This window comes from Copadichromis virginalis, linkage group LG1, assembly GCF_057382275.1.
Source record: "Copadichromis virginalis isolate Kocher_CV1m ecotype Utaka linkage group LG1, C_Virginalis_male_GT1.1, whole genome shotgun sequence".
Lineage (NCBI taxonomy): Eukaryota > Metazoa > Chordata > Actinopteri > Cichliformes > Cichlidae > Copadichromis > Copadichromis virginalis.
This window is the reverse complement of record NC_140618.1, coordinates 37,250,115-37,277,991: the sequence shown is the minus strand read 5'-3', so window position 1 is coordinate 37,277,991 and position 27,877 is coordinate 37,250,115. Positions and strand designations below refer to the sequence as shown.

The following is a 27,877-nucleotide window of genomic DNA, read 5'->3' as shown; positions in this document are numbered from 1 at the left end:
TCATTCCTTTGTTTCCTGTAAACTCACCTCTCACCCTTTCAAACATGTTTAGTCGCCTGTCTACCAACCTGACTGCCACCCAGCAAGATCATCTTTTAAATAATAATTTGCGGAGTGCATCAGAGCAGTGACAGTACAAGAAGCAATACAGGCCAAAAGATCCATAACTGTTAGAGGCTGAGAAGCAGAAGCAAAAATGAGAGCCTGTGTGTGTGTGTGTGTGTGTGTGTGTGTGTGTGTGTGTGTGTGTGTGTGTGTGTGTGTGTGTGTGTGTGTGTGTGAGAGAGAGAGAGAGAGAGGTTTGGGGTCAATACTATTGAGCGTTTATTTTACATTACACTGACAAAACAAAGACTGGCTCTCTGTACTGATGATACAAGTCGGTGAGAATTACAACCCCACAAATAGCTGCAAGTCATCCTGCTGCAGATGTGACAGCCTGTTAACTGTGAATACTGTAAATGAAGCCATTACTCAGGCTGTTGGCCCCACAGGAAAGATGTGCCCCTGCAGAGTGTAGAACAACACCGATCAGACCCAAACCTTCAGCCCATTGATTTACATTTCTGCTGAGTGTGTGTGTGAGTAGAGAAACAGCTCATCCAGTGTCAGGGGGGCCTTATTGGAGCTCTGCGTCTTTTAGTAAATAGAGCTGTGTAGGTTACAACCTTAGGGCACGGTGATGCCTTACAGCAACAAGGACCTGGGTTTGAATCCACCATCTGACCCAGCACCACCCGGGACTGGCTCCAGCCGCTTTCCTACACCCTGAATGGGATAAGTGGAAAAGAAGGGATCAATTGGAGGAATATTATTTTTTGAGTGCACCATTATTACTAGTTTATTCATGTCCCACCCCCCTTTTTTTTGGGGGGGGGGGGGGGGGCATAATAAAAGCTTGTTGGAACGTTTGGCTGCCTTTTTAAAAAGTTGCTTCAACTCTAAACAAACAAGCTTTTTTATCCATGCTTTGATTTTTCCAGGCCCCCTTTTCCAAAGAAACTTGTCATTGCTGTCCTGGCTGATTTTGGAGAACGAAGACAAACTTGACAGTGATTTCCACGTGTGTTTAAATAAGTATCAGGAATATTTAAGTGTTTCTACAAGGAGGATGACACAAAAGCTATATTTTTGAAGTGTATTTGGCCACAGTCTTAACAAAAATTGTACCATAATGGTTGTTTTCAAGAGACATTTTGACACGTCACAGCAGGACCTGATAACACTGACAGTGGGTATAATAGTGATATTAATCAGGTGTGGGGAAGCTGTATTTATGAAATTCTTTTTTTTTTTAATTTTTTTTTATTAACATTTTAGAATCACTATACAATACCATCAACTTCAGCTATCTTTCAGTACATATATATTTTTCTTTTTTTCTATATTTAAACAACTAAAATATCCATACAATAAGAAGAAAAGAAAAAGAAGAAAAGAAAAAGAAGCAAAACAGGAAACAACAAACAACATAAATAAAAAATACATAAGGAAAACGAAAAAGAAAAATAAATAAATAAATATAGGGAGTGTTTTTGTTTCCATTAATGTAACTAATATTTCCTCTAGTCTTCTAGTAGTTAACAAAGTCAAAATCTAAAGCAAAAGCAAAAACTGCCCTGCGTTTTCTAATGTAGTCCATCCATTTCTTCCATCGTGATACAAACAGGTCCCTCTTGTAGTTCACATCTGCTGTCATTTTCTCCATTCTGTAAATGTCCAATGTGATGTTCATCCACATGTTCATAGTTGGGCTCTCTGAAGAAAGCCATTTTTTGTGATGGCTTTTTTGCCAGCTGCCAGTAAAATATTAAACAAGTATTTATCGTTCTTTGTCCATCCTTCTGGCATAAGTCCAAAAAATAGAGTTTTACTTTCCAAAGGTAAATATCTTCCAAATGTCTCTTGTATTGCTGCATGTATTCCCTTCCAATAAGTTTTAATAACATGACAGTCCCAGAAAATATGATAGTGATTGCATTTGTATTTCCACAATTTCTCCAGCAAGAGGGAGGGTTACCTTCATAGTGAGATTTTTGGTGAGGTGTAATAAAATATCTTATCAGGCATTTCCACCCAAATTCCCTCCAGCTCTGTGAACTGCTACATTTCCATTGATATGCCCATATTGTTGTCCATTCTTCCTCCTTTATCTCCATTCCTCCCTCCATTTCCCATTTTGTTTTGATATACAAGGTTGAGTGTAATTTCATATTTGTTAATCCTTTATAGAGGTCACCTATAATACCTCTATTTTTATTTGAACTATATGCCCTTTTAAATACGTCTAGCAGCTGTTTACTTAATTCAGCCTTAGCTTTTATCGTTTTATTGACAAAATGCCTCATCTGTAGATATCTATAAAAATCCTGTGTTTCTAATGAATATTTATCTTTCATTTTATCAAAACTAATTAGTCTCCCTTCCTCCATTACCATACATAAAGCTGTTAATCCTTTATATGTCCAATCTTTGAATCTGGTGTCCAATTTATTTGGAGCAAAATGTGTGTCATATGCACACCACTTAAGAACTGCTATATCCTCTTCTAGTTTATATTCTTTTATTACTGTTTCCCAAATTTTAAAAGTCAACTTGATCCATGGATTTTCAATAGTTTTTATTAAATTTTGCAAGCTTCTGTCTGCTATAATAGCTTGTATGGGGATGGAAGTCAGACCCTCCTCAATGGCTTTCCATTGAGCATCGTATGAAGGATTACACCAGCATATCATAGGCCTTAATTGTGCTGCCCAATAATATTCCCTAAGAGAAGGTAAGCCCCACCTCCCTTTTCCTTTGTTAAGTTGTAGGGTTTTAAATCTAATTCGGGGCCTAAAGGCATAAAAGAAAAACAACACAGGACATATTGGAGGAAATTAGGAAAACAAGAAATGAAATAAATGATTTGACCACATATGAAATTTAAAAAAATTAATGTTTCTTAAACAAAGGTATTATGAGGGAGGATCAAAAGCAATGAATGTATTAGCCTGGAAACTAAAAAAGAAAATAGCAGATAATACAGTCGCACAAAATCAAACATCCAGTGACAAAACTAATAAAAAATAAACCAATAGAAGTTCAGAGTGCATTTGAAACATTTTATAAGACTCTTTATGCTAATAACACAGAGAGTAGTATAGTTGAAATTAACAGTTTTTTAGCTTCTCTTGATTTACCAGTACTGAATGAAGAACAGAATAAAACTTTGATTGAAGATATAACAGAAAAGGAACTAAGAATAGCAATAAGTAAAGTTAAAATAAATAAATCTCCAGGATCAGATGGATATACGTCAGAATGGTACAAGGAGCTAAAAGAAGAATTAATACCAGTGATGCTTCTAACAATGAATTGGGTCCTAAAGAAGGCTCAAGTACCTTCTAGCTGGAAAGAAGCGATTATCTCTGCCATCCCAAAAGAAAATAAGGAAAAATTAGAATGTGCGTCATATAGACCAATATCTGTTCTTAATACAGATTACAAGCTGTTTACATCTATCATGACTAGACGACTAGAAAATTTCTTACCTAATCTAATTCATAATGATCAAACAGGTTTTATCCGAGAGCGCCAAATACAAGATAATGTACGACGGACATTACAAAGTATTAATCATATTCAAAAGAATGAAATAGAAGCAATGGTAATCAGTATCGATGCAGAAAAAGCATTCGATTCAGTCAATTGGAACTTTCTTTACCGAGTCTTGCATAGATTTGGCTTTCACGAAAATATAATTAAGACAATACAGGCACTTTATGATAACCCTACGGCAAGGATTAAAATTAATGGCTACCTATGGCTGTGCGTGCTCACCATTATTATTTGCGTTATATCTGGAACCATTGGCTCAATATATAAGACAAAATAAAGAAGTAGAAGGTATTAATATCCATGAAAAGGAGCATAAATTAGCCTGCTATGCAGATGATAGTTTAATATTTTTGGGTCAACCATCAAATTCTTTACCTAAATTAATGCAATCATTTGAATACTTTGGTCGACTATCTGGATATAGGGTTAATATGAGTAAAACACAATTGCTTAAGTACAATTATATTCCATCAGAAGAAATTAAAAATAAGTATCAATTAGCATGGCAAACAGAGTACTTTAAATATCTAGGAGTCATAATACCGAAGGATCTTACAGAACTATTAGAACGAAATTATTTACCAATACAAAAAAAAATTAAGGAAGATATAGCGAGATGGAATCTAATTCCATATTTAAGTTTATATTCGAGAATAGACTCAATTAAAATTAATATTCTTCCTAAATTATTATATTTATTCCAAACATTACCAATAGAAATTAACCAGAAACAGTTTAATGAATTGGATAAAATTTTGTCAAGATACATATGGCAAGGAAAATTTATGAAATTCTTAATTCAGCATGAATATAAATATCTGTTGTTTGTTGTTTGTTATCATTATTATCGTCCACATAACAGAATCTATTCCTAACGGCGTCGACGACATGCTTCAGTGTATCACAATAATACATTTTAAATACAATTTTATGAAATATTTTAGAAAAAAAATGTAAATGGTTTAACGATAAAGCTTTCATCCTTCTAAAGAAGACTGTGTGTTTGCATCGATTCCTACAAGCTGAGTCCAACTTGTGTCTGCTTTTCACCATCGTTTGATTGGAACTGTAACTCAACAAAAGCTCTGAGCTCCAGCGAGTCGTGTGTGTGTGCACCATGGGCCTCGTTTTTCAGTGAATGTATCGGCCACCGAAACTCAAAAGTCTGCTGCTGACAGCGGCCTCTCAGGGGACGCTTACTGCACTGCTGGAAAACCCCTTTAAATTTAGTAACAGAGAAAAATGAGTCAGCAGCTGACCTTGTAGTTATGCACAAAGAAGGAATTATAAGAAGGCTTGTTGTTCTGTGGTTTATTAATAAGAGTTATCGCTCTGCTCTGCACTAACGTAACACTTCTATCATGTCTGCTCACAATGACATTTAACTAAAATTGCTCACATAAGAAGATCTTTACTTTAAGTGCCAGCTTGCGACTGATAAGTGGACTTGAATTTCCATAGAAACAGTATAACTGCAAGTTTGTTTGTTTGTTTGTTTTTTGTTTGTTTTTTAAATCTGATAACTGTTTTAGCCAATTAGCCTGTGAGACTTTATACAAACATGTATTTTATCTTATTATATAGATAGGTAGATATGGTGGTTAGCACTGTTGCCTCACAGTAAAAAGATCCTGGTTTGAACCGTCCAGAGTCTTTTTACGTCTTTGCACATTTTAAAATCCAAACTTATTAAAACGTGACTATTATGGATCAAGCTACCCAGAAGTATTTCAGTCATTAAAATCATCTCCCCTGCAACATTAAAGTAACACACATATATAAATATATTTTAGAGTGCCTCACAATTACCACATGTTTGCACTCAAACCAAGGGTCCAAATACTTTGTGAAACAATGTGAATTCAAAGGAATGTTTAAACTCGTGTGCAGTGCCACAGACGCACTCCTGCAGCCTGATAATAAAGTATTTATAACATTATACATACATAAAAAGAACAAATACATTTGTCACAAACCTAATATTTCACTGTGGTTTTTCCCTTTTGGTGAAAGACAGAAAAAGATTCTAGCGGTTGTGCACATTCGCCAACCATTTTTATCATTGTCATTCTGATTGTATTTGGTATGTTATTCTAGTTTATCTTATTTTATTCTATTGGGGGGGTTTTCTTAATTTTTGCTGCTCTTAACTTTGCACTGTCCACTTTCTGCTGTGAACAAACAAATTTCCCACGTGTGGCACTAATAAAGGTTTATCTTATCTTATTGTGTCTATTACTCCAGCTTTCTACTGTAAATACATCGTTATCCCAGTAACTGAAAGTCACAGCATCCTTTCCCCCCCCCAGTGTTTGTTGCAGATGAACACTTGGGTCAAATCCGCATTAACACATGCTGACTTATATGTACTGCCCATGATTACAGGTTGGACGGGAAGGTTCTTGGAAAATGCAACATTTTGTCATGTCATTGCGATTTCCCCGGTCCCCTGGGGTCCCCGGACCTCCGCTTGGGAACCTCCCTGCACTATCCCGCCTTCGAGTGGACGGCAGGGGGCGCTGCGCCTGCAGCTTGGCCGGCCCCAGGCTGCTAAACCGTGTTTCCTGAAACGCATACTTCAGGATTATGAAGAACACACCCAGTGACATCAGTGAGGTTTGAAGAAGAAGAAGAAAAAAAAGCTCGCAACTCAAACTGTGCAGAGGAGGAACAAGAGGGCCGAAAGGTCCTGTGCGCTTTTCTTTCGGCTCTTTCTCGGCGTGTTGCTCTTTTCAAAGTTCTGTTGAGTTTGGGACTGAAGTTGCGCTTCAACTTTTCTTCGTGACTGCAGTGGAGCGCAGAGAGTCGCGTTTCTCGACAGAGGAGGATGTCAACTTCAGAGGAGGGAGACGGGCCCCGGCCCAGATATGGCTGTAAGTTATGCGCTTTCCCCCCGTGCTCACCTTGAGATGCCAGGCAGGAAGGCTTCCTTTAACCGCACACAGCCCCGGACCACAGTGGCCACTGCGCTCACGCAAGACTCCTCCAAAAGTCCCGAAACAGACGTTGTATGTTAGTAGAAAGCGCTCACGGCGAGCTTGGCTCTTTATTTCTGACGGCATGATACAGCCTAATCATGACTTCCGCGTTTTAATAGCAAGGCATCGTAGAGCGGGGAAGCAGTTTCCCCGACTTTTTCCTTCTTAAATGCCGCTTTACGTCCAAGTTAGTTCGTACGTGGACGTGGGATGGGGACTGGACCTGGTGGAAACGGGACAGACGGCGATAGTCCAAAGTTTTGCGTCCTCGCACACATGAAGCGAACAGCTACCAACTTAACAACCACCGCCCATAAACTCAGACCTTTTGAGGCAACGTGTGGTGATTGCACTGTGACACTTTATCCACGCAGTGTGGAAAATGTGAAGTGGTTTGCTTAGCCGATGGTATGTCATTTATGAGTGGATACCAAACCTGGTTCCAAACAGGAGGCCGTTTCTGAAGTCTTAGCCCCGTATGTTCAGTTTCTGCTGAAAGCTGTTTTACCTGCTGAGGTGGTCCCTCCCCTCCTCTCGTCCCCATCCCCCTCCCATCATTATGTGGGAAAAACCCCACGGCTGTAGGGACTCATGCTTTGTGCAGGCCTCTGTGTAATCTCACGGGGAATCGCCCTGTGACTTCCTCTGCATTGTGTGGGTTACTGTTTGCCATCTCCACACACATGCATTCCCTAAAGTTACACGCACCTGTGTTCATGTGTGAAGCACAGATGACTTACAAACACGCTGGCTTTATGGAGAAAGTTAGAGGCCACACTGCTGGTTGGAAAGATTTCCATAGTTATGCAAGCAAAACAAAAATTGATGAGGTGAACATTGTGTAAACGCTGTTTGTGAATAGCCACACTGTGAGGCTCTTTGTGCAGCAACACAGCCATAGTTTCTTATTTCCCATGTATTCCTGCTGTTTCAAAAGCATTCCTTGTGTTTCCTGCCTCCAGCTGTACTGGATGGCGTGGAGCGGCTCACAGCCGAGGAGATGGATGAGCGGCGCCAGCAGAACATGGCCTATGAGTACCTGTGCCACCTGGAGGAAGCCAAAAGGTAAGAAAGTCACTTCATCTGCAAGTCAGCTGAGCCTGCAGAGGCAGCAGGGTTCATGAGTAAGAGCTGTGAGTCAGCTCGCAATGAGCCCCTGCACCTAGTGTCAGATTATATACACAGAGAATTATGTAGAAAACTACCAGTTTCCAAAAAGCTACAGAAAACAGACCAGAGACGACTCATAAGAAGGTCAAAGTGATCGGCCTTGTTGCCTTTTTTTTTCTTTTTAAAGAATGTATGTCCAGTCTGAACTTGTTGCCAGTAAAGCTGGGCTGAAGCAACAAAAACACCCGGGACAGCATCCCAGCATCCCAGACTGGATTCAAAATCAGCGTCCAGAGTCTTTCAGGGCAGGGAGCTCGTCACCTCTCTGGGAAATGCTGTGATAGTGAAGGTCAAATGATCTGTGACACATGACATCACGGCTGTAAGCATTGCTGCACGGCTGTGATGTTCAGGCCTTCAGACAATTCTACATGTAAAAAAAGAAAAGGTGTTAATCATTTGTTGGGCTGAAGACCACTTGTGAAAGCCACTTTCGCTGAACACAGTTCATCACTGTGTTCAACGAGCTCAAACCATGAAAACCATCCAGAAACAGTCTGTGGGTCCCATCCCCATTTAAATGGACTGAGGCAGAATATCAGACTGTCCTGTAATCTAACAACAAATATCAGAGAGGCTCAAACACTTTGTGTCAGTCACAGACTGAGGGGGACGGCCCGGGTTGTTATAGTTTAAATGCCAGCGTCCACGATAGTATCAGGGTACATTAGTGCATGTGGCACGGGTGAAGTGCTTATCTGTGAAGCCACTGATGACACATTAGGATACATACGAGGGTTATGTGTGTCTTTTAGGAAAGGCCATGATTGTTTCAGTGACACTGTGTCAACCCACAGTCTGTACATATTAAAGCAAGCCCGGCTCTGAAGTGAAAGAGTCTGGGTCGCCCACTGAAAACATTCAGCTCAATTTAAAACGAAGAATATTAGAACCAAACTGAGTTTAGTCGCTCTCGGTCCCCAAAACCCAGAGAATGTGGTTAAATGTTGCAACACAGTGAGAAAAATCCCGCCTGTCGTCCAAATGACTGAAAAGTGTTTCTGGCTTTAAAGAAAGGGAGAAAATGTCTTATCTGCGGCAGAACTCGTTCATGGCTTGTACGGCGGTGTCATCGTTTTCATTTCTGGCTAATCTGCCATCTGTTAACGCTTTATCGCTCACGACAGGCAGGCTGCACTTATTTAGTAATTTTGGCTCAAGATGTTTGAGGAGTTATGGTAATGTGAAGCATGCACGGGAAAATCTGAATAGCCAGAGCAAGTCACTGATTTGGTTCCTAATTCAACTGTATGTCTGCCCTCATGTAACCTGTGAGTATGAGATGTAACATTTGCTAGAAAGAAAGCAGGAGTCTATTTATTGACTGAAGCGTATCACAGCTTGACTGTTGCGTGCAGCGGAGACGTGTCATCGTTTAATCTCAACCTGTGCTGAAGTTACAGTTTGGAGAGAACAAGCAGCTTGGAAGTGACGTCTCTGAATGGCGGTGGTTTTGGTGACAGCGCGTCGCAATCCAATGTGATCCTTTCAGTGACTCTTTGATCTGACGGGTAAAACGTTTAGCTTTGGAGAACACTTGCTTTTTCTTAGGTGGATGTCATGTGTGGTGCTCCACTCAGTGACCAGCGTTGAAATGTTGGAAGAAGTTCTAATGATCTGTATGCTAACAAGCCCTACTTTCAAACATGTAGTGATGCTGGAGGTCTGTGGTTTCACTGGAGTAAAAGCCACAGGCGTACTCTGTTTACTTCTTTTCTTTGCTGTGTTGTCTGAGCAACACCCTGTGACCCCAACAGAAAGTCTCTATGAGGACCCTTGCAGTATGACTGGATACCTCAGTCGTCAGGGTGAGCGTACTTGAACATTAATTGCTAAATGCAGATCATCACACTTGAAAAGGTTCAAGCAGCCACACCTCATAACTTTATGTTGAGCCGACTTCTTGTTTTGGGGGTGATTTCGTTAGTACATTCATGACGAAATAGGTGAGGTCTGTTCTTTCTCTTAGACATGTGTGTGTGTGTGTGTGTGTGTGTGTGTGTGTGTGTGTGTGTGTGAGAGAGAAAGGTGGCGGTTGCCCGAGCTTGTCAGCAGCCACGTATGTTTGCTTTCAGTGTGTGTGGAGTCAGCGCGGGCTCATGGGTTCAAAAGAGGAAGGATTGTGTTAGACAGGAAGTGACTCAGTCCCTGTTGATTTTAATATCTCCCACTGTTGCCACAGAAACCCACAGTTGTCATAGCAACAGGTTCCGGTGTGAGTGGAGCCGGGTTGCTGCGAGGCTGCGTGCGCTCTGATTCTGTGTGATTGTACTTCTGCAGTGAAGGTGTGTGTTGCCCCTCGTCCCTCACCGGCTCACACGGGCGGGCATCAGGAAATCCTTGGAATGATTTCGGAGTATCTGACATTTGTGCTTCAGTTGGGCGGCTTTTTTTTTACCCCTGAAATGCTTTCTAGGATTTGTAAATTTGGTAAATCAGGACACTTGAGAGGAAAAGAGCACATTTTAGGTGAGCAAAGCACTAAGTATGAAATGTGGGGTCACATGAGTTTCCTGTGTTTTTCACACTGCGTTGCTGGAGGAAAGCATATGTGAGACCATATTGGTAAATTCGATATTTAGCTAAGTTCTTGCCTTAGTTTGGGAACCTAAACTACTTCAAGTTGTCAGCATTAATATGCTAATAATATAAGATCACACCATTCAACATGTGACACTTGTTCATTTTTCTTACACATTTGCTGTGAACTACAAGACTTCACTCTGATGGCACAGCCTGCTGATCGCACAGATTGTCACAGAGCTGTCATTACACAGTTCAGAATGAACCCGATTATATAAATATAAAAATATGCCACAGCGTGCTGCTTTTTGGTTGGGATTGTCAGTCTGAAGGAATCAAGGGACGTTACATCAGTCTTTGAGAGGGGGGGCTTTTGGACGAGGACGAGCCCTGAAAGCCCTGCAGCTGTGTTCTCTGCGCTTCCATCCACATGCACTTCATCAATGTAGTTGGCTGAAAGAGTTCACAAATGCTGCTGGTGGTAAGTGAAGACTAAAACCAGATGCTGCTACTACAACTTTCTCCCACGAGGACTCAAAACTCCCTCAGGAAAATGAGTGAAAATCACTGTCGGATTGTAAAAGAAGGAAAATATTAGACACTGTTCAGCTGGATGCTAAACGATGTGCTCACTGCCCCGATCCCGGAGGAAGCAGACAGTCTTCCTGGTCAGGCAGCTCAGCAATTCCCAAGAGCTCAGTGTGATGCAGGCATGTCTGATACACACAGTGGCCTGGAGAAGCGTTTGGGCCTGTAATTATGGGCCACGTTTCTGTGCATCAACATGAAACTTACTCTGATATAAAACTGGAGAAGGACTGTATGACGGCAGTCATTACTAATCTTTGAAATTACCATTAGTAATAGACTTTTTATCATAAAATGAAAGTTACAAACTGACCTCTACCAGCTGAATGAAAGTGGAGCTTTTAACCAGCACAGCCTCCCATTTGGCATCGAGGAGCAGGTGCTGCAAAGACACGCCTGCCTGTGTCTGTTTGAATAGCGGTTACGTTACGTTGGCTTCGACTCATTAACACAGGACTTTTTGTCTCACTGTGAGCTCCAAGATCATTCCAACTGTTTCACTACCCATCCTGCATTGCAACAATGGCCTATGAGTGTGAAAATATATTTCAATATTTTGAAATCTTTGATATTATTTTGAAATCAGATTTCAATTTCTGATGTTGATGTTACTGTAATAGTGAGGTAGCAATCATCAAATGTAAAAGCCTCATCAATTATAGTGATAGTGACCACAGTGATCCTGACTGATGCTCATTTCTGCTGTAAGCTCCTTTTACTTGGGAGCGTTTGGGAATTGACTCGTTTCTAGAACAGCCTCAAGTGGCCATTGCAGGTACTGCAGCTGTTAGCACTTGTGTCTTGGCTTCATATCTCAGGCCTGAAGGTGGCGTTGGGCAGGACGCCCTGTTTTCTTAAAATTAACAAACATGATTTTTCAACATTTCTCTGGTTTGTGAATATCAGACAAACCTGGAGGAAAGGATTCAGTAACGCGTGTGTGTGTGTGTCTGTGTGTGCGTGCGGTCCTGGATAAACCAGTCTGGGTTATTTCCCGTCTTCACATTCGTTTCTACCAGACTTAATCCAACTGCCCCACTAGCTGATCACAGCTTTGTTTCAAGGGAAGTCTACGATGTTTGATGAAGACACAATTCCTCTGTTGATTTAAATAGTCTGTTGCCAGTAGCAGCACAGTATTTGCTCTTGACCTCTACAAGAACGACTCCTCTGAGTGACGGTGTCCCGGGCCGTTGGTGGCAGGAATCTGTTACAGTTGTTACATCAGAGTTTCAGGCAGTGAAGCGACTCCATGTAGGGAACACCTGCAGAGAAAGGCCGGGGCACAGGAATGCTGGGAGTGTGTGTGGTATGATATGAATGTATGTGACAGATGCACAGCAGGGCGTGAGCCTGTACCTGGCTGTGGGAATGCACTGCCACCGCTCCAACACTACTACTGTCAGATGTGCATTCAAGTGTCGATACAGACACAAGTGCCCGTTTCATACCTGCCAGCCCGGCAGACGGATGCAAACGACAGCAGGTTTTATCGCTCTTATCTTCATGTTCCCATTAAATGCACAGAAGCAAGCAGTGAGGCTCAGGCAACCTGCTCTTTATCACACCATATTTGAATGGTAAGTGAGTCGCGCACCTCTGCTGAGCTCCGTTCACTGGAGAGGCCATGATTATTATGATTATTTTCATTGTCTAGTAATCAAGCAGCTGCCCCCCCCCCCCAAATGTTTCATGAAAAAGAAAAAATCCAAAGTAGAAATCCAGTCGTCCTGTTTGAGAAGTTGAAAGCAGCGTGTTTGGGTAACATTTACATAAGAAGAAACTTATCTTGTATCTAATGTTTCTGAAGTTTCGCTTCAATTTTCTTTCACTTTCTGCTCCTTTCGTGCAGTGTGCAGTGGGAATGCAGTCAGACATGTTTTCAGTGTGATACTATTTTTATTGATCCAGGCTACACATTCAGACATTTCATACATTGCCACAAGCAGAAAACAATTTCAAGTAGTCTCAGTGCACAGATGGCACATAGTGTCATGTGGGCTACAATTTTTTTTTCTTTTTCTCATGATCATTTCCTGTCTGTATGTTCTGCAGTGTAGTGAAGCTGGGTACGAGTCACACACTCAGCATATGTTTTCTGCAGATCACGATGTTGTGTTTGGGGTGTAGGAGCGGGTCGTGACAGGTTACCCCCCCCAAAGCTGATGGCACCATGCGCAGCATACTGTAGGCAGCAGAGGAGCATGTGTTTGTTTTGGCTGAAGAAGAGGGGCAGAGGTTACCTGTTTGATTTTACAGTATGGGCTGGTAAACAGATAGTATAGCTGGGTTTTTCCAGTTCAAAATTGGCCTTTAGCAGAGTGACTATACAAAAGGCATGTGTTACCTAATTGGACAAAAATGTGTGTGTTCCGATGTTATTTCTGTCCATTTGTTACAAAAAAATCAGTACTAGGGCTGCTCAATTAATCGAATTTTAATCACGATTACGATCTGGGCTTTCAACGATCATTAAAAATGACTGAGCCGATTATTAGCCCCTCCCTCATTTATCCGCGACACCTTAAAGGCCGGTCCGTGAAAATATTGTCGGGCATAAACCGTCCGTGGCGCAAAAAAGGTTGGAGACCGCTGATTAAGAGGACCCGAGGGAAGCTCGGAAAGCTAAGCAGAAGTTATTTGGAGAGTGACTGCCGTTGGTTGAAAAGAGAGGTAAAAAAAACTTCAGTGGTGTTGCACACTATTTTATATTATTTTTTAAAGTCATTGTTAACCCTTTAAAGCCGGTCAGAGCTGCACCTCCGTGTTGTGTAACTATTTCTAAATCCCTGTAGAACCTGAACCGTGTAAACTAGCGCAATAATTTGTTTTGCATATGAAACCGGAGGAGTTGTACTTACATCTGATGCCATCAGCTTTTCCTCGGCCACGGTTTCGTTCCACATAAAGCTTTGCAAAAATTGCATTAAAAGCACTTGCAGGAACAAAAACACAATATTCCAGAAACACGCTTTGCCGATCTGATCAGCTGTTCGTAACACTTCCCACATTGAAACAGACGTCAGCACGAACTATCACATGTCCGCCATTTCCTGGCCGAAACCGGAAGTGACATCATTTTCGCGGAAATGTAGTTTTTTACTTGTAGGCCTTAAAAGCCTATACTGGTCATGTTTGACTTTTCTGAATAGTTGCTGGGAGCTTAGAACTCAAACATCACTGCTGGAAATAGTTTATTTTGATGCACCTGCTGTTTTCTTTGCAAATTTGCATCATAGGATTGTTTTTTTTGTTTTTCCTGCAGTGTATAAAAATTGGTGTATCTCCAAAATAAAACTATGAAGACGCTCAAAATAAATTTCCTGTTGTTGTAAACTATTTTGTGCAACTTTTTTGTTTTTAAAGTTTTGAGGGATAAACCTCTTAAATTTCTCCAAGTAGAAATATATGTAAAAAAAACAAAAACGATTTTCAATTTTTTTGTAGTTTATTGTACTTTTTTGCAATTAATGTAATTACTATGGACTTAATGCATACATATTATTAAAATATGGGCTATAACAGTTGTATAGCAACTTGAAATGCTCCCACAAATGGCACTACCACATATAAAAAAAATAATATAATCTCTGGCGGACTTGGTTCTATAGTAGGTCTTAAAGGGTTAAATAAATATCGTCAAATAATCGAGATCTCAATTTCAGTAAAAATAATCGTGATTATCATTTTTGCCATAATCGAGCAGCCCTAATCAGTACCTTTATATGATATAGTTTATTTATTCCAGATTTGGAAAATAATCTTGTTACAACAATAACAAAAAAATTTAAAATGTTTTGGGGGGAAAAAAGGAATTTAAAAGAAAACATTGAGTGGCAGTTATTTTAGGAAGGAAAAACTTTGTCATCTTCCAACTTGAGTTTCTTCTAATTTGTCCATTGGACATGAATTCTTGTTTTGTTTTGTTTTTATTAAAACTCACAGCCTGTTCAAAAGAACAAGGAGGAAGTGATAAAACTATTGTCCAGGCGTAGGTGGAATCCTGACTGACTTTTATGGTCAGATCAGAGATCAGACTCACCTGTCAGGTTAAAGAAGTAAAACGACAACAAACAATTCTTTTACCCGCAGACACCACGTGCATCACTCACCATGAAAATGTTATAATTGATAACAGAGGTGTGGGTACGTAGTCAGTTTGTGCTTCGTACCTTCTCAGAAGCACTTCAGTCACCAGGTCAGTGTGTACCACCGATGTCGTCCAGCTGCCATCTGTGGTATTAGTCCTGCCGCTGACAGCGCGCTGAGATGGCGAGATTAAGAACAGGAAGGTGTCTGGCTTTGTTTTCTTTTGTGAGAGTGTGGTTCATTTTCAGGTCTATTAACAGCTCACAGAAGTCAGAGAGGATGTCTCGTACGTATTTACATGACAGTTTTCCTGCAAAATGTTAGAAAGGATTTGGATTTGAAAACTGAAAAGAAATGGCAGTGCAGTTATGTAAATGACTGAAACAGGTTGCAATGACTCGTTGCTGGAACTTTCCGTTATAAAGCTTAGATTAAACCAGTTTTGAGTCCCTCTTTGATTTGGAGCTCAAGAGGCGGTCGTGCTTTGGTTGTTGGACAGACGAACAAATGAAATGTGAGAATTCGTGGCACTGATTAGGTGCTATGCTAACGGTTTCCCCGCTGGTCTCAGTACTAAGCTAACCTCGCTGGCTGCTGGTTATGTTCAGCACACACAAACGAGAGTGAACTCTGCAAGAAACCGAACATGTGAATCTAAAAAAAATACGCCAACGATTTAAGCATTTTTAGGAAAGTTACATCGAATCTAACTTAGCGCTGTAGCTTACTTTCCATAACAGCCACTCGTCATGTGTAGCCCACATAACTGCTCTAAGATCATTTATTGTATCCATTATGTTTAAGGTCACTGCAAATGATGAACCCAGTCATTGTTCTTTATTGATTCCCCTTCTCTGATCTTTTTCCTCCCACACACACTTCGCAAACAGAATTTGGGTATGCTTTGCACGAGAGTTGAACCTTTACTCTGAATAAGACAGCACAAAGGTCAAATGATGCTGTGAAGCTCTTAGTGTAATGCTACCAGGTCTCGTACACAACGACAAACAAGTTTCTTTCTACTATTCAACCTCAAAGCCAGCCATACTGCTGTGATGTAACTGTAGATACCTGTGTGCAGGTGTTGTGCTCCAAAATACTGCACAGTTGTAGTTGATTAGTTTGGGATTTTTTCATGGACTTTGGTAATAAATTTGAAGGTGAACTAACAAAAAAAACCTAACTTGTTGCCATGACGACAGCAGAGTTTACCTGTGATTTCACCCTCGCTGACACTGACTGACATGCTGCACTCAGGCTGTTTTTGCTCAGATGAAATCCATCCTTCAGGTCATAGTAAATGCTGTTTGACAGCAAAGGTGTGTCACCTCTTAAAATGGGGAAAACATTTCGCCCATCACTTAAGAGCGATGAGAATTTCTTCACAGACGAGGTGGTCGACAGTGGGGAGAGATATCACAAGTGGCACAGTGAGGTGGTTGTTGGGTTACATCATTGGCAGCTGACGGCCACTAAGCTCTTGTTATACGAGTGGAAATCTTTGGGATTTTTGTGTAATCTGTTTAAATCCTTGTACTTTATTCAGCATAAATTCTATAGCAATAACTCTATATTGAAAATCAAACTGCTCTGCTCCCTTTCAATTAGAGAAGTAACTAGTTCAGTCAACCTCACGGCAGATATGAGCTGACGGTGCAGTCAACGAATGCGACTGCCGCTAACAACATCCATTTTTCCTTCTTTCTTTTTGTGGCTGCTGCTACTTCTCTCCCACACTAAGAAACTCTCTTCCCGCAACACAAAATCCACTCACACAGGCGCATTAAGCTGTATCTACCTTCATTTGCTTAATGAATTAAAATGCTCTTGGTGCAGATTGTGTGTTTCTCTCTGCTTTCACAATGCTCTAAGCTAATGCTAGCCTTTCTGCTAACCAGAGGTGTGGCTGAGTCACTGCAACAACAATTCACTGACGCTTTTCTTCATGAAGGTTTAGCCAAGTATGTTTATTATTATTTGTCTTGTTAAAGAAAGCAATAAAATTAATAATTGTGTTGTCCTGTTAATGCTATGCAGTGAGTGTTAATTTTATCAGTAGCTCAATAGCCACATTAGATTTTACAGCTAATTAGCTTTGACAGCTAATGTGGCTATTGGGTAACTGACAATAGCTAAAAGGCTAATATTAATGTGTGCGCTGGATACATTAATATTTATGACAGCCAGAGCTTCACTGACATCTCAAAGTTCCTCATGTTGTTAAGTCTTGTGAACGTCTATTCTTCAAGGGTTCGAGGTGTTGGGTGAAAGTGAAAGAGGCCAAAGATGTATTTATCAATTAACATATATCTTCTTTTTTTCAGGCGAACTTGCATAAAAGGTTATAAGCTTTATTCTTGGCCACGGCAAGAGACTAGGAATCATTCTTTTATATGTAAGGCAACAACAGATGTCAGGTTGATATAGTGGATTGTCATTTATGCTTAGAAATATCTACTCATATATGCTTAGAGTTTTATAATCACTGTCATGTTGGTAGAGGTTTGATCCTTAGTAGTCTGTGGAGACTCTGTGTGCCTCCCAGAGCACTCTGGCATGCACACAACTTAAGGTCTGGAGAGAGGTTATATCTGCTCTTACTGATATATGGTATAGCAAACACACGTACATCTGTTTAAGTCTAAGTGCCTTTTGTTTAGATGAACGGCTGGACTTCCAGACCAGCAGGTTTAGGGAAGTCGTTTATGGGGTCACACACTGACAACCCCCCCCCCACAAGGTATTCTTTGTGTGTATGTAGATGTCATATGTTAATGAACCTATGTAAATTCATGTAACCTCAATAAAAGAGCAGTGTTACGGGGGAGCGGACGAGAGCGACTGGGGTCAAGCGAAGGGACGGCGTTTGTCCAGTTCTCTCCCGTGCACGAGAGACATAAAGAACTTTGCCTACTCGTGTCTTGCTTTTGCTGTGTAATTAAATTGTCTTCAACATTCCAGCGAATAGGTTCAAGCTACAAACCTATCAACAGACAAGACTGTTTTCCTAACTTTATAAAATAAAATTTAAGACATGAATAAATCCGCGAACATAATTTTACTGAAGTGATATTTGATTAGTAAAATAAAAAAATGACATGTTGGTGTTGTTTATTTGGACTACATTTATTTTAGCTCTGTGTGAGTCTTTCACTGCACGCTGCTCACATTTACACTCACACTAGTTTTCTGTTCCCTGCTCTCGGTATCACTGAGTGCACCCCTCACAGCTGTGCTGAAGAGAAATTAATCTAAATTAAGGTTGACACAACACATTATGTTACATGGAGTTATCACATTATGTGACCTGTAAACTCTTGACCCTTTGCTATTAGCTTGCCTCATGCTGTGTTAGCATAGTGTTGAATATATGATATGAGAGAGAGATCTGTGGAGTGCAGAATATCTCATCACACATTAACCCGTGACGCGATAAAGTTTCTTTCTTATTGTCCTCTTAATACGTGGGAATGGTGCGACGCCACTGTCTTTTAATCTTAGCTCAAGAGAAGCCAGTCGAATAAACCACCTATCATGCTAAACACAAGGATCCTCTGTGTTTTATCTTTTATCTGAGCTTATCTGACACCCACAGTACTGAAAAGAAGATTTTAGGAAGTTTATGCTTAAAAAAGGAAAACGAATATCGATTGCATGGACGAGGAGAATTGAAGCAACAGCAATGAAAGGCTTTAAACTGTAAATCTGTATTTTGGTGTTGAAGTTAAGATTAGGACTGTCCCCATGCCGAGCGTCATGTTGCAGTGTAAAACAGAAGCCCGGTGTTCTCACCCTTCAAGAGCAGCACAGTTCCTCCTAAAGCTCCGGCCAACTGCCTGCAGTTTCCTGTTTTCAAAAGTTTCCCAACGCTGTTGTGTACAGCTGCTGCTGCTGCTGCAATACCTGTTACGTAATGTCACAGCCAGCGTAGGAGGTGAAAAATGGCCTCTTCGATGCCATTACAGTCGTCAGGTGACTAAACCTGAAGGCTCAGCTGATGTGCTGATTCCATATAAATGAAAAGCTTCCAAGGATGACATTTTTGTTTTATTCATTCTGAGCAAAGTTTTATTTTTGTTGATGAAATTTCAGTTAAAAACACTTGTTTACTAGTTTCTTCTCTTTTTCTTTGCTTGGTTGTTTTAACAGGAAACTCAGCTTTCCTCTGCTCTTTGTGCCTTTTGAGACATGAGTCTTCATCGTAGTATTCAGTGTAGTATTTTGGGTATTTGTGTAAATACTACCTGCTGCCTGTTTCCTGGGAGACAGCGAGGCGTCCCAGAAAACAGGCCTGAGTCACTCGGCTGGCAGTAAACAGTTGAGAATGAGGGAATGAGATGGGAATGAAAGGGAGAGGGATTAGTGCTCCATAAAGGCCCTGCGGGAAAGGTCCCGCCCTACCTCCACCTGTGAAACCTGAGACTGCAAGTTACACTCTGGACTTCACAATAGTTTCGTCCCTGCTCACCAACCCCCTGCTGTACTGTACATCAGCTGTTATTTGACCTCAGGTGACCTCGTCTGGGACTCGAGTAAAAGCAGGTCGGACGTGCTGGGACTCTTGGGCTCTACGAGAGCTGCTTTGCATACTTCACAGTTCCAAGTCGTCCTTATTTTTCGGATAAGTTTGTTCATCTTCTGTCTTAAAAAGGCTTTTTGAGTCCTGATAACGATAAGGTTTCAGCAGCAGCTGTTTGGGGACCGCTGCCTTAGATAACTGCATTATCTACATCAGCTCTCTCTAACATCATACAGAGTCAAGGACAGGAAAAAGTGTCTGAAACAAAGCAGCTGGTGTAGCCTGAATCTTGAGCTTTTGTTGCACATACCTGCATATGTGCTGAGCTCACGTTTATCACGAGAATGCAGCAGAATGTCCAAGGTGGCAAATAATAAATCCATCAAAGCCTTCTGTAGCATAAAGGACAGCAGAGGGTTGTGTGGAGCAGGCGTGGGTGAGTGCAGGGTAACGTGGTTGGCTTTGCTGTCACAGACAGGACAGGCTGTTTGACTGTGAGTGGGGAAAGTGCAAGGTCACTTGGTGCACAGATTCCAGTGTTGCAGCAAAGCATGTAATGGACAACTTGGCTTTGACTCATCTTTCTTTGTATTCCCTCCTGTCATTTCTCTCCTCGTCTCCCTCCATCACTCACAGCCTCGTTTTCCATGAAACGCAGTCAGATTCCCGCTGGGCTGGATTGGCCTGTGGTGTTAGAGTTGTGGCTGAGCATACACACCTTCCTTTAGCTTCACAGAGCAGGACATAGAGGCCACGTGTGCTTTGACATTGTGCTGCTGCTAGATAAGGCTCACCACACATCATTTGCCTTTCCAGCTATTATGTAAACACCACTTCCTACCCTTCTCTTTTCAGGCACACACAGAAATAGGTCTGTAATGCTGGGGAACAATGCGAGACTGAGAGCACGTCGATAAGTGCCGAAGCTTGGCGCTGTCGCCACTCAGCCTTTTCCTGCTTTTCTCCACAGCTCGGTCCATCCACGGGCTAAAAGTGGCCCAATGTTAGGCCTGGTGATGCATGTGTTTCTGCTCATCGCACCAATGAATACGTGTGTCGCAGGATCGTTCTCCACAGGGGCATTCCCATTTTAACCAGGATGGTAATCCTGCAAACTGCCAATGATTTGATGAGGTCCCAGATATTTCTCCTGTTGGATTGGGTGTCACAGTAAAATAGCATAGAAATCAAACCTGCTGCACAGCACGGTTATTGCATGTATTACATGACGGAACTAAATGTCCAACCACGCCGGGCTCGTCTGGTTTGGGAGGTTTCAGTCAAATGCTGCATTCATGACACGAAGAAGATTTCAGGTGGAGCGAGCATCGTTGGACAAACAGCGGCTGCTGTGGTTTGGTAAAAACGTGGTCACGTTTTCTGTGATTGTTATTCAACAGCCACTCCTTTCTTGTTTGGCTTTCATCACAGAGCCCTCAAACAGAAGCTCTCATCGAGCTGTAGCTATGCAGACTCCTGTCACAGCATTCATCTATACGTTTCCCCTACACTGTGACCACAACACTGTGCAATCAGTTCAAGTGATTCATGGCTACTCAGCTAATTCAGTTCACTTGCATTAGAACCAAATAAACCGTATCAGCATTCCCAGGTTTAGCCAATCCAGGATTATCCAGTTAATCCTGGATCTTTTAAGCGATGTAAAAAGAACAAGCTCCATAGGTGTGGATGTGAGGCTTTACTGGTGCTTGGCTCACTAAACCAAAACTTATTCTTACAGTTCTGTCACAATATAACATATAAACTACAATTTGATCAAAGGTTTCTTTTGTAATCAGCAGGAAATGTATTTAACATAAATGAACTAGTTAGACTAACCATAAAAGCTTTGAGCGGCTGTCTCGCTGTCTCTGACCTCAGTTGCTGAATTTTCTAGTGTTACTAGCACTCAGGATTTAGTTGGACTCCCATGTGAAATAATCTGGTTATAAGTGGTAAAAAATTAAAAGCATGAAATGAAGAAAGATCCTCAACCAGGTGTGAGATCATAATAAAACAGCACTGAGTGTGGTTCATGCTATCATAAGCAAACATATAGACTTCTTTTGATCATGTGACTAAAATGCTGAATTGTCATTTCCTGTGGCAGTGCTTGACTTCCCCTTTTTAGTAGGATTGTCCTCATAAAGGACTTTTTATTTTCCCCTCAAACATCCAATTTCTAAATGCTGGTTTCTTAATTACGGTTCATCAGTGTAATTACCTGCCTCACATTAGACACATGTCTATCATGCTAAACCAATATAATTTCACTAATGTGCACACTCGACTCACTGAAGCACATTATCGTTCTTTATAGCCCTGACCTAACTGTTCCAAACAATGAGGCATTGAAACCTATGAGGCCGCTCCCTGAGAGGCATCGGGCAGCAGTGACTCAGCTGTACAGTAACCAGGCGTGTGGCCTGCACAGCCTATATTTCTGAGCTGTTATCAAACGTTAACGGTGTGTCTGTGTCCAAAAGTGAAACCTGGGGAAAAGGGAAGCGGCTGAAGTTAGCTTATGTTATTAACGCTCCGCCTCAATCTCAAACCCACCATCCTAGCAAAGAGAGTGCAGGGCAAGTATAGGCCGTTTGATTTAAGTCATGCAGGAAAACAAGAGGAAGCTCCTCGATAGCAGGCAGAGGCGTGGTCGGTGTGTCTTCCTGGAGTGACAGCGGTCAGTAGCAGACCTCTTCCTATGAGACTGACCTCTGAACTCAGCACTGACATCGGCTTCCTGAAAGCGTGCAGGATCTGAGGAGGAATGAGACAATAATTCCTGCAGTTTCCCTCTGTGTCCTGTGCTGTTAGAGTAGAATAGTCTTTGTCTTTATACAAGGACAACAACATAACTGCTGTGATCAGCAAAATAACATTAAGTATAAATATTAAAAATGATAAATAGATTATTTAACCTGAGACAGTGCTTATATAGGGGTACATGAGTGTCCTGACAGTTATCAGTGCACCTCGTTGTATGTGGAGGGGTGGGGCTGATGGAGGCCACAGCCCGAGGAAGAAGCTGCTCTTGGTCTGTTTGTGTGGGATTGTATTAGTCTGTGGTGTGGGCTCTCCAGCCGTACGGCCCTGCCACAGTCCAGCAGCAGCTGTGCAGCTTCTGCACCGCACTGTGATGCAGTCTGTGAGGATGCTCTCTATGGTGGTCCTGGAGAAGTTGAGCAGCAGTTTCTGGGGCTGGAGCTGTGCTTCCTAAGGAAGGACAGCTGTCTGCTTTTTCAAAAGAAAAGGTTCCTTTCAAAACAAAGATCTACGGGTCCAGCAGCAGATGTTCAGCTCGAGGCTGATTATTTGCAGTGCTGGGGACTAACAGAGTACATGTACTGCCGTTACTATTTAAAATACAAAATATGAGTAACTGTATTCTGTTACAGTTACCGTTTAAAAAGGTGGTATTCAGAATACAGTTACTTTGCTGAAATAAATGGATTACACGGCGGTCTTTTCCTGTTTCATATGTTGGGCTATGCCCTCTCTGTTTTTGGGGCTCTAGAGGCTCTGATGTCTGTGTCTCAGTCTCGTGGCCCATGTCACCTCTACTTGCAGCAGCATAATGATGTGAAGAAATATTTAAAAAAATTATTCACAAAAATGATTTAATATGAAGGCAACAGGCAGAGTGTTACAGGCATCGCCCTAAAGCATGTAGCCTGATGGGCAGTGTAGTCCGTGCTGCAGCGAAAATGGACTGTCATACCCGTGATGTGTCTGTGAGCGAGGGAGGGAGAAAAAGGAAAAGTACGAGCTGTCACCGAGCAGAAACGGGAGCTGGAAGCATGTAAATATAATAATAACCACTGCAGCCAAGAAGAGAGCCCGACGAGCCCAGCTGTAAGTAAGCTATTAAGACTCGACTGTACACTGTGTTCGTGTTTTCCTCTGAAACAATAAGTTCAGTTGGAGCAGCCTTTCAGCCTCTCTCTGTCTCTCGCTAGCAAAGTTGACCCAGACAACAAAGTAAAGCTAGTTTTCAGCTACGAGCCTGACACGAACCCGACGTATTAGCCAGAGGTCCCTTTACTACGGTTCGGAGCCGCGGACCTATTTTATATTCGCGACGAATCGTTTTCTATACGAGATCGCTGCAGAAAGTGCAGCTTTACCTAATGTCCACTTACTGTTACTCATTTATATTAAGATTTAAACATCAAGTTGGTATGACGAGTAACCTTCAGTAATAGTAATAAATCACACAACAATAGTACATCCATGTAGTTGTAAACAGCATGATAATATATTAAGTGATCCAAAGTATTCAGAATACGTTACTGTCATTGAGTAACGTAACGGAATAAGTTACAAAATACATTTTGGGGCATGTAATCTGTAGTGGAATACACTTTAAAAGTAACCTCCCAACACTGGTTATTTGGCCTTGTAGTTTATTCTGCATATTACTGTTACATTCACAAACTTCTACAGCTCCACAGATGAGATTTATTATCAGAATGTAACAACTTTAGAATTCCTGTCTTTAAAAAATCGTCCATGTCTGAATCACAGCAGTGTAACGTTATTGTCATCATTATGAAACCACACTCATGTAGATTGATTTAGTTTGATGTCTTCTTACCATTTTAAAAAAGTAACCTGAGCTTGAGCCTGGTTTTCACACACTGCATTACATCATGTTAGCTGTCTGTGCCATTAGCCATTAGCCACTCCTTTGGTTTTACAGAAGTGATTAAACTGAAACTTAAGTAAAAGCAGGACGATGAGCATCAAACATCTGCAGTTCTTTGTGAATACGTATATTCAGTGTGAGTGTCAGCGCTGAATGTTAGTGCTTTTCAACAGAAATCATTAAACTGGTACTTCCAGTGTAAACTGTTGCTAGCTAGTATACATACTGAAAGCTGTCTCCTAAATAAGGACCTTGTTGGAAAAAGTATTAAAAATAATCTTAATTGTCACTAATTTGCTTTGTCTCATGCTTTTAGTATCGGTCCAATATTATCATTGAAGTGTGACGTGTGAACATTTGATTTGGTTTCGTTTCACAAACATGAATCCTGACTTAATGTCCGTGTGAAAGCGTGCAGCTCTTAAACTGTTTTGTCGAGTGGGACAAAAAAACTTGATATCAGAAGTTTTCTAAAGGTGATCTTTTTGGTATGACATGAATGTAGCTTTAGCCTTCGATGAGCTTGTCCCAGAGGACGTTCTTGAACCGTCACGTCTTTGATAAGACTGTTTACAGCCACTTTAGAGACTTCAGATAACATTTTCATATTTGTGGTTATTTTTTGAATTGTAGACGCCTGTAAATGTCACACGGATCATTTTTGGCAGCTCTTTGCCATAATTGACGACAAACAATTCAGAGATCCCATTCATGGCCGCCGTCCTTCCCAGTTAAGTGGAGGGTGTGTCTGTGTTTGGGGGAAAAGGGGAATGTGTATAGCCTTGATAAAAGAGCCATTACTGAGCAGCCTTTGTGGAGCCTTTCACTGCTCCCATGTGCAGTGAAAGGGGGGGCTTGTTCCTGCCTGGCAGGCCCGAGCCCTGCGCTGTGGGTCCATCACCTCAGCCTCAATAGCAGGCCTGTCTGGAGACCCTGTGTCACGACTTCCTGAGAGGGAAGTTGTTTCAGCTGGTGGTTCGCTGGCTTCTCACGTTGGAAAATGTTGCTGTGAATGTTTCGTCACACAAGTGTTTTAACAAGAGCTTAGACGTGGATATTGCCTAAAAATGAGCCTCTGTACTTTGTATTTGATTGAATAAAGTCAGAGACAGTTTTCACAAGTGTGTGTGTGTGTGCGTGTGTGCGTGTGCGTGCGTGTGCGTGCGTGCGTGTGTGTGTGTGTGTTAAGGACAGTCTGTCTGTAGGAAGAAAGGAATCTTGTAATCAGCGTAGAGTTAACCTTGTGCTGTTTCTGAAGAGTGGGAGTGTTTCCTTAGCGAATGCAAACACAGGCTGTCTGTTCACAAGAACACATTTCATTTCACTGCCTTCACACTGTGACGTTACACAGATAAAACTCAGAGTAGTTTCATAACCAGTGTTAGAGCAGAAAAGTTCACCATGCTGTTACACGCCGCCATGATGCTTTGCTGCAGGGATCATTCCTCCTTTAATGAGTGTAAACTGACCCGTATTTAAGAGAATGAAAGGAGATGACAGGGTGATTTAAATTACATACTAACATTGGCTGGCTTCATATGTTGTTACTGGTAAGTGACATTTGCTGGTGGAATCTAGTCCACCAGTTGCGTCCCAGTGAGAGAGCTCAGCGTGTCTGCTCTGTGGCCCGGGGCTGACACTGTCACTCAGCGGGAATGCGCCTCCACAGTGTGACCTGGAAGAAATGAAATGTCACGCGTGAGGAATGCTGAGGGGTTAGCAGCACTAACCAGGTTAGGGGGGTTTGTTGTCTTGGAGCTGCAGAGAATTAATACTGATGTGTGAAACGGATCAACACAGGAAGGAAAGCTGTGCTCTTTCCCCCTGAGATCAAGTCAAGACACTAGTTGGATCCTTTTTAACTGTGAGGTTGGACCTTTTGACCTGCGGCATTAATATTAAACCCGAGCAGGGCTTACTCCTTATTCATAATAACCAATGAATCAGGCTATGGTAGGAAAATGTTTCTGTGGAAACTTCTGATGGCCGATGTGTTTATATTTTAATGGCATTTATCCTGAAATAAAACTTGCTATACAAAAAGAACCGTTTTAGATGAAAGTGTTTTGCTCTTATTCTAATAGCAGGGGTGGCAGTCATGGAGGTGCAGTGTTGCTATCTGCACGTGCTAACACTAGCGTGCATTACATACAAAAAGTTGTTTGTGCTTTGGGTTAAAAACCAAAACTTCTCAGCTGTACTTCAGAGCAGGTTTCTGAGTATTTGCCAGAAAATGATCTCGAGAGCGGTCTTGCTAAGTGTGTTGAATTAGCTTATAGCTATCGGCTATGGTTAGCTTTGTCGCCTTTAAACCTATTGGGGGAAATCTAAACATCAAGACCAAATGTTCTTTGCATGCATCTGTGATATTTGCTTTTAAATGCTGTGAGCAATGACTCACTTTGTTTCATGGCCTTTAAGAGGCACTGCAGTGTTTCCATCTTCACTTGAAGTTGTGCTTTTTGTTGACTGTAATGCATGATACGTGTTTGTGCTGCCCTCCTTGCAGATGGATGGAGGCCTGCCTGGATGAGGACTTGCCTCCAACAACAGAGCTGGAGGAGGGGCTGAGAAACGGCGTTTATCTGGCCAAACTGGGCAACTTCTTTGCGCCGCAGACAGTTTCCCTCAAGAAGATTTATGACCGTGAGCAGACACGTTACAAGGTGAAAACATGCAGATGTTTATGCATTTGTCATTTATTTACTGTAATTTGTTACTGTGAGCCTTTGTTCTCCTCTGATGTAATACGTCTCTCTTACAGGCGACTGGTCTTCATTTTAGACACACAGACAATGTCATCCAGTGGCTCAACGCCATGGCAGAGAAGGGACTGCCAAAGGTAAGGCCGGCTCAAAGCCCACAGGGGACACAAATGTGCACAAACTGTCAGTTAAGCATTTACAACAGAGACTTACTGGATTGTGTTGGTTTTGCATATTGTCAGCCAGTTACGTGATGCCAGTGCTCACATTCAAAGCACATGCTTTGTTTGACATTTCAATTTCTCACCCTCAAGACATCAAATGATCCCAGGTAGCCTGAGCTAAGCTTGCAAAGAAGTGTGCTAGAGATGACGTTACAGTAAATTAGGGCTGCCACGATTTGTCGACTAGTCACGATTACGTCGACTATCAAAATCGTCGACGACTGATTTAATAGTCGACGTGTCATTTGAAGCTTTGTAAGATCGCAAAAGACGCAGGAATAATAGCAGGATTTAAGAGTGTAATAACGGACTGAAACAGAAGATGGCAGCACAGCATGTACAAGGATGCCAGCTGCCGTTAAACCCCGAAGAAGAAGAAGCAGCTGTGTCCCAGAATTCATAGCGCGGCCCAGCTTAGTTTCCAACAATGGCGGCAGCTAGTTAGTTTTAATATTACTCTTATTATTCTTTCTGGGTCACAAAATAAACGTTTAACATATTTTCAGGCGAGAATGTAGCTGTGTAAACCTCAAATATCTGCTCAGTTTATCAGGACACCACATATTTTCAAAAGCGCTCTGACGTTTTCGGAGACGTCTGTTACCCACCAGCTCGATAGCTAGCCGGGGGCTAGGTCACTAGCGCCGTGAGAACACCGGACTCCCGGCAAATTATTTTCAAACCCACCGCCGTCTTTCGTGACTCAGGTTAAATATATATGAGTCACTTAGATAAATTAAAAATGTTGTTGTTTGGCTTTTTTTTTTTTCAGTATTTTATTTGTTCCTGAGTAAATCGGTTTGTCTGAGATTAAAGTTATAGTTTTTACACAG

General features: G+C 41.7%; 1 protein-coding gene and 1 long non-coding RNA gene across 2 annotated transcripts in view; one reads left to right on the top strand and one right to left on the bottom strand.

Annotated features, from left to right (window-relative positions):
- Positions 1 to 286: 286 nt before the first annotated feature.
- LOC146719191 (uncharacterized) lies at positions 287 to 16,135 on the bottom strand. Its single transcript, XR_014921155.1, has 3 exons — positions 16,020 to 16,135; positions 15,032 to 15,258; positions 287 to 768 (listed from the first exon to the last, which is right to left on the bottom strand). It is a non-coding gene; the product is annotated as an uncharacterized LOC146719191 (long non-coding RNA).
- iqgap1 (IQ motif containing GTPase activating protein 1) overlaps positions 6,181 to 27,877 on the top strand; it is a 43,631-nt gene continuing 21,934 nt past the window's right edge. The window contains exons 1-4 of the mRNA XM_085461270.1: positions 6,181 to 6,473; positions 7,541 to 7,643; positions 26,625 to 26,781; positions 26,880 to 26,957. Coding sequence (XP_085317396.1) covers positions 6,428 to 6,473; positions 7,541 to 7,643; positions 26,625 to 26,781; positions 26,880 to 26,957 — 384 coding nt within the window. The 5' untranslated portion in view covers positions 6,181 to 6,427. The remainder of the gene's footprint in view (positions 6,474 to 7,540; positions 7,644 to 26,624; positions 26,782 to 26,879; positions 26,958 to 27,877) is intronic.